Genomic DNA, 12,964 nt, shown 5'->3' on the forward strand with positions numbered 1-12,964 from the left:
CGGGTTTCTTCTGCATACCTTTCCCAGTGTGCCTGGGACAGAGCTTTGGTGGTTATTTTGCAGTTTGTACAGGAACCAGAACTATGCTAAGAACTTCACATATACTGCAGTTTAACCTTATTAGAATCCGTATGGTCTGTCCATTTCATGGATAAGGAAACTGAAATCTCGAGAGGTCAGGTAACCATTTCGAGATTCTTCATCTAGTAATGGCAAAGGTGACCTTCAAATCCAGATGGTCTGAAGCCAGAACTCAAACTCTCCATCACCACGTCCAACTCTCCCCTATCCAAGAGGACGTGAGGAATCTTACTCATGTGAATAATTTGGTAGTGACCGCCAGGTTCTTGAGATCCTGGGGTGTAGATTTCTCAAAAAAAAAAAAAAATAAAGGAGTAAAGGAGTAGTACAGGATGTTGCCCGTCTGGATCCCTGGAAGGCAGAGAACTCTCATGCAGGTGTGAAGAGAGTAAAGATGTCTGAGCTGTCATGGGCCACTGGTCCTGCCATGAATCTCTGTCAGGCTGTCTGGTTCCTAAGATGCCTGCCCACTGGGTGGATCCTGTGGGAAAAGAGGTTCCTATGATCACTGAAGGGACCTGCTATCCAGAGTCGATGGATAGAGCAGACTCCTTGGAGGCAGGACCGCTCCTCTGCGTCTGGGAGCTGCAGTTCACTGGTGGTGAGGTGAGGCCACAGGCAGGCATGGCAATGGCCAAGATGGACAGCAACAGTGGCCGGCACAACAACTGTGGGAGCAGAGCCCTGAACAGCTGCACGAGGGTGTGGGAGCCCAGGGTGGCCTGGGTCTGCAGAGACCCACAGACCAAGCTGGCAGGGAGCCCAGAGCCTAGTGCCATCGTGATGTGTCATTTATCCCCCAGGCTGTGGGGATCTGGGAAATCACTGTATGATTGTGTACAAATGGATCTTTCATGTATAAAACATCTCTTTCCAGATTGGTCTTCTGCTGTGGGTGCTTCACAACAAGGTGAGTTTTGATTTTCTGTGAGACTTAATGCTGACAATAGCTTCTGAGAGGTATTATTTAGCCACACATGACTCCTGAGATTCCCTACTCAGTCACCTATATCTTGTGTGTCTATATTTTTATGTAACTGATATCAGATGTATATGCTGTAGAAATTTTTCTAAAATTTCTTTACTCAGCTATCTGTCTTAGAAATTTTTCTATATTTTGGTACCCATAGATTTAACTGAGTTTTTAATAGTGTCAGAGCATTTTCTAGCACCATGTACCATATCTTTGAAATTAAAGTTGCTCTGGACAGTGCTTCTGTTATGGTTTGAATATGGACCGTCCATATGTTAAGGGCTTGGTCCCCAAGGTCTTGGGGTGTTGGAAACTTTGGGAGGTGGGGCCTCGTGGGAGATCCTTAGGTCACTGGGGAAGTGCTCTCAAGAGGTATTGTGGGACCACACCTGTACCCCCCTCTCTGCTTTGGCTTGACATGTGACCACTTGCTTCTATCCACACGCCTGCCATGCTGTGCCACCATCTCCTGCCTTCACTAGAGGTCAAACCAAAAGGGCTGCCTCATCTTAGACTTCAGAACTTGGAAACTGTAAGCTAAATAAAACTTTTCTCTTTACAAAATTAATTACCTCAGATATTTTGTGGTGGTAACGTGAAGCTGACTAATACATTCCCCTTCCTATAAAAACATTGGGGAATGATCCCCATATACTGCTGAAATTAAATTCCCAGATAATGTAATTTGCTTAAACTCTGATTGAAAACCAAGGTAATATTCCAACTGTAATATAAAGATGTGAAGAAAACCAATTTATGAAAAAACAATATTCATTTTGATATACAAATGGGCACACACAGCAAATGACATAATGAAGCAGACAGATGCTTGGCTCTATATGTAGACTAATGGAATGCCACAGCTCCAAATGCTGACAGATTTGGGTGAGTTTTGTTGCTGATTTAAACACTGTGGGTGGGGTTGTCATCAATTTCATGATTTTTTTTCTGAGACGATCAACAACTCGTGATTATAACTAAACAAAGTTTCAAAGTCTCCGAATTTATTTTGTTGTTCCTTCTTAGAAAAGTCATAACATTAAAATTGTGCAAAAATTGTTTTGCGTTTCTATTTAGTGTAGTTAAATTCTTGGCTCAGTTATTTTTCACCCACACAAATGTCTGGTGGAAAAGTCCTTGCTGGATGGGGGGAATTCTTCATTGTGTGGAATATATGTTGGCCCCAACAAATAGATTCTAGTAGTAACCCCAAAGATGGTGACAAATGGAAGCAGCTGCATAAAGTTCCTTAGAACCTTTTAAGACAGTGGCCCTGTCCTTGGTAGGAGCCAAAGATTTAATGATAGCATTTATTAATTTTTTTTCCTTTAGATTCTTGCTACTAGAAACAAAGTAACAAGGAATATCCTTAGATTTCTTTCAGTGCACAGGTCAGAATAACTCCTTAGGAGAGATCAGTCCCATCTCTCTTCAACTAAGGGACTCTGGCTAAGGCTGGCATGTGGAGTGTGCCTTCTCTGGAAAGAGACTCTTCTGTCTCACTCTCTCTTTCTCCTGTCCAGGTGACTCCCAGACCTGAGTTGGAGCAAGTTCTGGTTTCCTTGAAGGTCCTACTACCCTGGCCTCCCTTTTTCCTCCAGGAAGCCAGCTCTTCCTTGGCTGCTCTTTCCTGCCCTTCTCAGAGGAGGGAGTGAACTCAAGACTTCAAAGATCTCACCCTGCTCTTCCAAGGAGGGTCCCCTCAGCAACTCTGACTCATCTCCTATAATTGAACATGTGATTTCCATTGTGAGGTTCGATCTTTGGTGGGGCACCCCTTTTTGTGGACATACCACTCTTTGGACAAAGGACAGATGTCAGTTTCAGATAGGAGCAAAATGAGAAGAGCTACTGTTATTAGGTTGATTTTGGTTAGTGAGGTATCTTAATTGTGCTTATTAGAAAATTGTGAATGGCTTGAAGGCATTTCTTAGAGAGGCAGTGTTATGGTTTGGCTGTGTGCCCCAAAGTTCATGTATTGAAAACTTAATTCCAATGCAACAGTGTTGAAAGGTGGGACTTTTAGGAGGTGATTAGGTCATGAGGACTCTACCCTCATAAATGGATTAATGTCATTCTCCATGAGAGTGGATTTGTTATAAAAATGAGTTCAGCCCCCTCTTGCTACCTCGCCTTTTCTTGCCCTTCCGCCTTCTGTCATGGGATGATGCAGTGAGAAAAATCTTCACTACATGCCAGTGTCATGATCTTGGTCTTTCTAACGTCCAGAGTTGTGGGAAGTACATTTCTGTTCTATGTAAACTACTCAGTATCAGGTATTCTCTTACAGCAGCCCCAAGGGACCAAGACAGTGGTTAAGTTGGGCTTTGTCCCAGAAAGACTGAGGAAAAAGAAAGAGATGAAAGTTCCCAGAAGCAAGTGAAAAAGAGAGGACTGGAATCCTGGGATCTCATGCTATCAGGGGCATCTAGAATATTTACTCAAGGTTTTGAATGCAGCTTCTGTGAGTGAAGAGCCTTTTAGGAAGTCAGGTGCCTCTGAATGTTCAGAAAGAGAGCAGGATTCCAAAACACTGGGAAGACACCGTTAGAAGTTTTGAGATTTGTTTCTTAGTAAGAAAAAGACTGTTTTTTATTTTTTTTTAAATTGGGAAAGACTTTGGATAGGTATGTGGTGGGAGTTCCCTTCGGAAAAGGAAAACAACAGACAACTCGCGAAGTTCCGTTTTGTTTCTTTTGATTTGCATTCATTATCTTTTCTGGGTTGTGCCTGTTTTACTTAACAACAGATATATAGAGCTTAACAATGTACAAGAATATCTATATATTTGCCTCACGAATATTCATGACTTGCCAAGTGTTTATTATTACAGTTGTACACATTGAGTGTGAAAAGGAGGGAGACACTTATCCTAGATTACATTGAAAAAATGAGAGCAATAAAACTGGAGGCCAAGTTTTCTGAACTAGAAGCCTTTATGACCACCAGCACTAAAAGAACTTAAACTTGTAGGATGTCCTCCTGGTGAACATTTTATTTTTGTCACTTTCTTGGGAATGACATGCTGTTTTTCTGAGCCTGTTTCTAATTTCGCCTGCTTGGGCGTATTTACCCATTGCCACCTGGTGGTAAATGAGAAATATTATGGGGAAGAAGAGAAACAGGGAGGTGAGAAGACAGTTGCTAGCTTACTCCAAACAGCAACCTTGGTCCAGAAATTTGAGAAATTTGAGATTCTATGGCAAGGGGAGAAAGCTGTTTTTTTTCTGGCTCCACCAGGGAATGCAAAATGCTGTGAGGTCCATGTGACATCAGTGATGCTGTCTCTATTCAGGGTAAAGGTAGAGTGGCCACAGCACTACATTCTTCTAAGAAGAAAATAGAGGCATAGACAGTGTGTCTAATAATAAAGAGCAACACTAGAGCATGTTTGGCATTCTTAAGTAAGATTATATGGAAAAACAGTGATGCAAATGTTTTTTTGCACAAATGCCAGGCACATATTAGGCTTTCAAAAAAGGTTAGTTCATGTTGGGATTATTTCTTTCCTAGAGCTACTTAATACATTGTGGTTTTTAAAACATTTTTTTTTCTATACCTACTTTTGTTTTCCTGATCTGATGGGAGAAAAATGGACTCATCCCCTGACTTGCCTGCTGGGGTACCTGCTACCTATTTGCTATTGCTTCACTTTCCTTACCCAGAGAAGTTTCCACAGCTGTTCTGAAATCCCCCCTAGGTTTATCCACCTGGAAGTGCTACCCCTACTTAGCCACACTGAAATTCCTCTCTTTTTTTTTTTTTTCATTTCATGTAGACCATTAAAATGATGGGGATTTTCTGTGGGGATCCACAGGAGAAGCAGAAAGGCTGGGAACACTTTTATACCTCCTCTTCTGCATTGAGTTTAATAGGAAATATGGGAGTTTCCAACTCATTTTGGGAAGACACTGGATGCCTGTCTGTTTCTTCGTTTTATTCCCAGTTCCCAGCACTGCAGGAGAGAGGTATGTAGGGCGCCATATTTGGGCCTCACCCTGAGAAATTTCCTCACCAGCTGCCACCAACGCTGCCCTCAGTCCCGCTGCTGCAGGAGTGGTGTGATGATGTGGGCTGGTGGGGGCTGTTGGAGGATGGGAGGAGGCACAGGGTGGAGGACAGTGGAGAGAAAAAAAATCAGGAGAAAAAACGCTGCTGAAAAATGGCAAGGAGATCAAGGTATTTCCATTTGAAAAATGGGAATCTTGGATTACAATTTTTTTTAGCAAGATGATTAAGCCATTTTGGAAACATGACTCATATTGATTTCTACCCTTTCTTTCTCCAAATGATAATGAAAAACACATATTTGGAAGGTTTTTACAAAATTATGAGTAATATCAGATCGTATGATTTCTGTACACAGAGCAAAGCAGTCCAAGTTAATGGCAAGAGGAAAAGAAATCTTTGCTTCTAGAAGACCCTGCCATTGACAAACACCCAGGAAGTGTTATTTGGTTTTTTGGGGGTCTATACCTCCTGTTCCTTATGTTGTCTTTTCTAATTTTTTTCCCCCTTAAGATTTTATCAAGGTTATATGTGCATGTAGTCCAAAGAACCAGATAGATAATTCTACCAGATTTATTTTGAAAACAAAGCAAAACAAAACAAAACAAAAACAGTGGTTCTTGTTCCCATCTCTTCCATTTCCCAAGGCAACTACTTACACTTCTTGTGTCTGGTTGTGTGTGTATGTGTGAGTGTGAGTGTGAGTGTGTGTGTGTGTGTGTGTGTGTGTGTGTGTGTGTGTGTGTTTATGTCTTTGTCTCTGAATCATATGCTTGCATTGCTACTTTTGATTTTTCAGACTTGGGTATCCTTTCCACTAGGGAGATGAAACGTGGATTTTTCCTCACCCATCACCTTGCCCCTGCCATCACACCCTTTCTGTCGCCCACTTTTTCAACGTAGTTTTATTGTAATGTTGGTACAATCCGTATTCAGTGTTTAGAACATTATGACAATGTACATGCTACCCAAGGTGGAACCAGACATTAAACTGCAATTTCTTTTTCTTTCTGTACAGATTTTTGTTTTCTTTCAACTTAGCAATTGCTGTTTGCTTTCCGCTCTCAAACACTTCATCATTGGCCTAAGTCTTTCTCAAGAATTTTGGATGCATCAGATATCCTAAAATTTTATTTCCCTGGGAACATTTCTCCTGGAGCCTCTTGTCCCGCTCCAGCCTGGACTTGTCCCCATGCCGACACACCTCCCTCCATGCTGGGATCTACTTTACAGTCATCTTGGTGGAGCCCTCTGCCTCTCCCTCTTGGATCTCATCTTGCCTGAGCCACAGTCTTTATCCTGCTGTGCTCTCCAGCTTTGGAGGAGCATATTCTTCAATAGCTCCCAGGAAAAGAGGAGATAGAAAATAAACTTTTAAGAAAAAATAACTTTTTTGAGGTTGTGCTTGTCTGCAAGGTCTATACAGCTGTTCTCCGACTTATTATGAGTCACATTCCAATGTAAGATGAAAACATTGTCAGTCAAAATGCATTGAATACATCTAACCTACCAAATGTCATGGCCTAGCAGTGGCACACTGCAGGGTGTCGGTGATTGTGGCTTGACTGGAAGCGGTGGCCACACGGCTGCTGCCGCAGCTGCTCAGTGTCACAAGAGAATATCAAACCACAGGCCACTAGCCTGGGAGAAGATCAAAATCCAAAATTCAAAGTGGAGTTCCCAAGGAATTCTCAACGCTTTCTCACAACGTTAAAACAAACAAACAAATGTGAGTTGAACCCCTCTAAGTCAGGGACCATCTGCAATTTATCCTTGCACCCGAGTATCCAGAGAGAGAATTCTAGGTTACAGGTAGTTTTCTTCATTAGGGAAACACAGTTTTCACCTGATTGTCCTCTTTTCAGCACAGTGGCTTTCCTCAGCTGTGTTGCGGATACTTGTAGCTTGGAGATCCTGTTTTTTCCTCTCCAGAGAATACACCTTTGCCTTTTTCCTAGGGTGGGGGACAGGTGGTTGCTCTCTTGCAAAAGGGGTGGGAGAGGTGATGGGAAAGGCGCTGATATGGAACCCAAGGCTCCTGTGTGACACGTAGTGCTCCACCCCCAACCCCCAGCTCTGATCTGAATCTTAAATCGACATTTAACCATTTTTCTCCATAGTCACCTGGTACTGCAAATCCTGAGTCACTCTTGACTTTTCCTCGCGTTCACATAGGATTCAGTTCCTTCAGGTCTGTTAGTGTCTTTGTTCGTCTTCTCACGATTCTCCAGCTTTCCAAATGACTTTTCTTTTCCCTTCTCTCTTTTTTTTTAAATTAAAATTCATGCCCTAAAAATAATTTTTAAAGACATCCCATTACAGTTGATTCAGGAGGGTATTGAGGAGGGAAGAAAAGTGAACAACACTGCTTCCCTCTGTCCTCCGCCCTCTGGCTGACTCTTGGCAGAGCACAGCAGCTTCAGAGTTGTTGTCTACAGTGGAGTGGAGTTCTGTCTTTGACATCTTCATGGATGCTCAGTGTATAAAATAGATGTCAACAGAGCTGATGAGCGTTTGTGATTTTTCTCTCTCAGGTTCTCTCTGACATGTGGGCATCCCTGAGAAATCCCTGGAAAACGTGGTCCTATGTCAGTGATTTAGGAGTTGTGGAACATGGTTCATCCCCCCAGGAGATGTTAGACATAAGGAAGTCGTGATATTAAGGAAGGAGCATTGATTCATTCATTCCTTTATTGCTTCTGATTGCTCCAAAGGTACAGGAAAGTGAGAAAGAGCCATTCTGAAGATCTGAATAAAAGTTGACTTAGAACCTCCTGAGGCTGGCCTTATAATTACAATAATAACTTTAATTTGAAAGTATGTAAATTTACCTGACTATTAAATAATATTAAGTGACCTCCTTACACATTTCCATAATTAAAGATGTTGGATATTAGAAATACTCAAAATTACTTTTAGAAAGTGAAATTTCTAGGGGCTGGGGCTGGGGCTCAGTGGTAGAGCGCTTGAGTGGTGCATGTGAGGCATTAGGTTCGATCCTCAGCACCACATAAAATATAAATAAATAAAACAAAGGTATTGTATCCATCTACAACTAAAAAATATTTTTAAAAAAGACAGTGAAATTTCTACTTTATGTTAGATTGCTATTAAAACCAATGTTTTATCCTAAATTGTTTACCTAAATATAAGAGTTAGAGGAAGTCTGTAGGACCAGGAAAAATATTTAAAGTTCCTTCCGTAGGGAAACAACTATTTGATTTATGCATGTTTGATCTTAATATTTATATGCAGTCTAGCCATTAAAGACATTCCTTTTCCTTCCTCCTCCACTTTCACTGGTACAGGCCACCAGTTACCTGGTGAAATCATGGAGGTCACTCTGCAGGTCACTCAAAGGTCCAGTGGGGAATGGGCACCAAGATTTACAAACCTTGTCCAAAGGAATGTATTTTCACATCTCTAAGATGACCCAATGCATTTTTGAATGTCATTAAAACACACACAAACACACATACAAAAAAAAAAAAAAAAAGCAATGGGATGGAAACAAACAAAACCCCCGCTAAGTAGTGTAGAGAATTTAAATGGAGAATGTGTAAGTAGCATGTTGCAGAATCTGCCACCTGGAGTCCAGCCTCCGGCTCTGATGTGTTTGGTGTCAGCATCATCTCGAAGAGAACTCAGGTATCACCACCCCGCCCCAACTACCAAAAATATTTGTTAATCATGCTACAGAAAAGAATCTATTCTGTTGCAGGTGTGAGACACCTTTAGAAAAGAGAAAGGAGACTTAACTTCAATGAGAAAAAAACTAGTATTTTGATTATTGTTTCATTTGTTTTGGGTACTGGGGATTGAACCCCGGGACACTTCACCACTGAGCCACATCCCCAGCCCTTTTTATCTCTTGAGACAGATCTTGCTGGGTTGCTTAGGGCCTTGCTAAGTTGCTGAGGCTGGCCTTGAACTTGCGACTCTCCTGCCTCAACCTCTGGAGGTGCTGGGATTATGGGTGTGCACCTCTGCACCTGACTGTTGTTTCATATTTGAAAGACTCTTGAAAACAACTAAAACCATCATCCTGCTGTGCTCTGACATGGAGGCAGACTGGGATCTCTAGGAGACACATCTAATGAAGCACTGGGAGATGGAGGAACAGGTACCTGGGGAAGGTACTCCTTCGACCTCCTTCTAGAAGGACACTAAAACATGAGAGAAAACTCACTGTAGATCAGGAAAGTGCTGGCAGAGAAGACCGGTTCTGGCCGGTTGTGTGTTTCGGTGACAGTCCAAGTACCATGAAGGTGCCTGTGAGCACAGCACACACACTGGGTTCCACATGGCCACCACAGGGTGTGTGCACCACAGCCTCGACTTGTTCGCTGATGACATCACAAAGCTGGCCTTTCGCCTAAGGATTTCCAGAAGAGCCAAAATGTTGTGAAACACGCCGGAGCCACTCATTTGTCACTGTCTTCAAGAAGAAACCAGAGGGAATCAGGCAAGGAACTGAGACCAGACCCTGAAGATGGGCTGTAGGCAGGTGATCAGACGGGGTCGATCCTCCGCTCTTTGATGACATTTTGAAAACTTACTAAAAAAGAAACAGCTCTTCAACCAAATGCCACATTTGAGAGTTGGCTGCCTCTCTTTTCCCGTGAGCTCCAACAATAAATGCTTGCTCTTGCTTTTATTTCTTTCAGTGTCTCACCAGAACCTAAGCTTTTTGCTACCTACCCTTCTTCCTTCTGGTTGACTGATCTGGACCAGTCCCACTTTGTGGCATACTGAAGTAGGCTATGAAAGGAAAGAAAGCCTATGCATTAAAAAAAAAATAATAATAATAAGAAGAAAAACAAAGGGGGAGGGAGGGACCTGGGTGAAGGAGGGTAGATAAGGTGGAGTTTATGTGGCTGGTCATGAAGGCAAAACATATCATGTGTGAACTCACTCTATGAAGGCCAGGCCTTCTGACAGGTCAGCTGGTATTGTCTTAAGAATAGGATGGGGGTTCACCCTACACCAGGCAGTCCCTCCTGTGGGCTAACTTTGCCCTGGGTTCTTCTTACTTCCCTGGCTCCCATCGTGAGGTATTTTCTGGATCACTTTTCCTTCTCTGTCTCTCCTTCCTTCTCATTAGGAGTCTTTCTCATCTCCTCAGAGCCTTTTTAGGCACTGATAAATTTCCATTCATCAAACACACTGGAGCTGAGGTGTTAACAACTAAGAAATTTGAGGTTAATGTTTCAGGAATGTTCACATTTTAGCTGGAGACTCCACAAATTCCAATATGGAGTGTGAAAGGTCAGTGGTAGGGAGACTTTCCTTGGTAATTCTAAGCCCTGTGCAAATTCCACTCATTCTGGAGGGAAGTGGTTTTTTTTTGTTTTTTTTTTTAAATGTAGTGCCTAGAGGTTGATAAATAAGATATCTACACAAGGCATGAAGGGACAGGGAAGTTTTGTGTTTTGAGAAGGGAGATTAGGGTCATGTCAACATTTGAAGAAAAGTTAGGAAAGAAATTGTACAGTTAAGAAATAATGGGCAAGCTGGTGGGGTGGCACACATTTATAATCCCAGATACTTAGGAGGATGAGGCAGGAGGATTGCAAGTTTGAAGAGACTGACCTTTGAATAAAATCTGAAATCACCCAAATTGTTTTACATCAGTATGGGCCACAGAACAACAGGGAGTCTCAAAAAAAAAAATAAATAAATAAAAAGGGCTGGGGATGCAGTTCAGTGGTAAAGCCCTTGCCTAAGCATGCAGAAGGACCTGGGTGCAATCCCTAGGGAAGAAACAAGGCGCAAAATATGGGTATTTTAACCGCCCATGGATCCTCTATCCTATTAACATTTCCCTGCACCTGGCTCTGAAAAAGAATAGGCAAACGCAGGTTATGCAAATTAAGACAGGTGTCATTGAGCTGAGAGTCATTTGCATGCCAAGGGAGATTGCCATTATTGTCATTTCAAATCCTGGGGGATGGGGCCTTGCTGGTGGCTGGGCTTTTGCATGAATCCAGGGAGAGGGATTCTAAGTGTCGGGTCTCAACAAGATGGTTTAGCCAGAGATTCTGTTTTTCCCTGCAGATGTGCCTCAGCCGGTAGAGTAGGACCCAATCTGAGCTGACCCTCACTGGAGAAGATGCCTTCCTCAACCACCTTGATCTTCATGGTCATCTTCTGTCTGGAGTCATTGGCTGCTATGTTGCAGAATGGCTTCGTGATCACTGTGTTGGGCAGGGAGTGGGTGCGGTGCCAGGCACTGTCCGCAGGCGACATGATTGTGACCAGTCTCGCTGTCTCCCGGTTCTGCCTGCATGGGATGAGCATCCTGAACAACTTCCTGGCCTCCTTTAAGTCTTGTTACCACATTGGCTACCTCAACATCTTTTGGAACTTCTTCAACAGTCTCTCTGTCTGGCTTACCTCCTGGCTTGCCGTCTTCTACTGTGTGAAGATCTCGTCCTTTTCCCACCCTGTTTTCTTCTGGCTGAAGTGGAGGATCTCTCGGTTAGTGCCCAGGCTGCTGGTGGGCTCCCTGATCATCTGTGGCCTGTCAGCCAGCTTCTTTTCCATTGAGCAAGCAGTTAATCTTGAGATGATCAATTCCCAGAATCCCCACGGAAACTGTACTGCTGCTCCAGGAGTACTGAACTTCTCGCGGTACTACTTTTTAAGTAATGTGGGGTTTATGTGGCTCATTCCATTCCTTCTGTTCCTGGTGTCCATCTTCTTGCTCATGTTCTCTCTATGCCGGCACATGGGGAAGATGAGGAACGGCAGGCCTGGGCCTGGCGATCCCAGCATCCAGGCTCACAGCATGGCTCTGAAGTCCCTTGCCTTCTTCTTTATCTTCTACAATGCGTATTTCCTGTCCCTGATCATTTCTGCTATGAAAATCACAACCATCCAGAGTCACTGGCATTGGGTCAGGGAAGTGCTAACCTACGCAAGCGTCTACCTGCACTCCCTCATCTTGGTGCTAAGCAGCTCCAAGCTGAGAAAGGCCCTGAAGACGAAGTTTTCAGACCTGTGTGCTGCCACTTCATAGGTTTGAAGGCCCTGAACAAAGGGTGATTTGGGTCTTAAGTTACCCACATCTGGAACCAGTACTGTGATGAACAGTCCCATGTGGCAAGACTTCAGAAGGTTTGGGTACTTTCTGTTTTCAGTTCTTCCTCTCCCCACAACCCACTCTTTGCATGTCCCACTAAATCTTTTTCCATCTCTCTGTGCTCCCCCTGTCTCCTTCACTGTGGCTAAACCCTAATCTGACTCCCAAATCCCTTTTACCTTAGCTGATGGTCTCATTTCCTCACAGGCCTGTCAGACTCTCTGTGCAAGCAACCAAAGAACATTCTCCAAGCTACACTCCCTTTATGAAGACTTGTACCCATCATCAGTGGTCTCCATAGGCAAACAAAAGTTGTTTTTAGTGGCCTGGATTCCCAACACCCCACCCCCTTGTGACACCAGCTGCCTCCTCATCTCCTCATCTCAGTCTCTCTTCTTTCCATCTCCCCACATCTCCTTCCCTTCCACCATTTATCCCTTGGCCCACCAGAGAATTGAAACATCCCTCATGTTTCTTTCTTCCTCCCTTCTTTCCTTTCTCTGCCAATCTTTGCCATTCCCATCTTTTGTGTCCTAAAGACTGATTCTACCCAGGAAGCTTTCTCAGTTTGATTCCCTGGAAGGATGAGGACACAGAAGAGCTTTGTGCTTCTTCAGCGGACACATAAGCTCCTTGTGCTAACATACCACATGATTTCATGTGTTGGCTACATGCTGCATTAAAAGGAACTGTCTGATGTGGAAATGTTTTTAGGGTTTGGCCAACAGAAGATAGATGGAAAATGAAGGGAATTCTCAAACAAGTCTTAATTTTGATAATTCTGTTCTTCCCGGCTGTTACCAAGGAGGTGCCTCCTG

General features: G+C 43.3%; 1 protein-coding gene across 1 annotated transcript; it reads left to right on the forward strand.

Moving 5' to 3' along the window:
- Nucleotides 1-11,174: 11,174 nt before the first annotated feature.
- LOC308645495 (taste receptor type 2 member 143-like) lies at nucleotides 11,175-12,083 on the forward strand (the record flags this gene model as incomplete). Its single annotated transcript, XM_081287690.1, has 1 exon — nucleotides 11,175-12,083. One exon carries the CDS (start codon nucleotides 11,175-11,177, stop codon nucleotides 12,081-12,083), a length of 909 nt encoding a protein of 302 aa, XP_081143816.1.
- Between the last annotated feature and the right edge of the window lie 881 nt (nucleotides 12,084-12,964).

Source organism: Spermophilus citellus (assembly GCF_964194105.1).
Source record: "Spermophilus citellus genome assembly, chromosome: 3".
Classification (NCBI taxonomy): domain Eukaryota; kingdom Metazoa; phylum Chordata; class Mammalia; order Rodentia; family Sciuridae; genus Spermophilus; species Spermophilus citellus.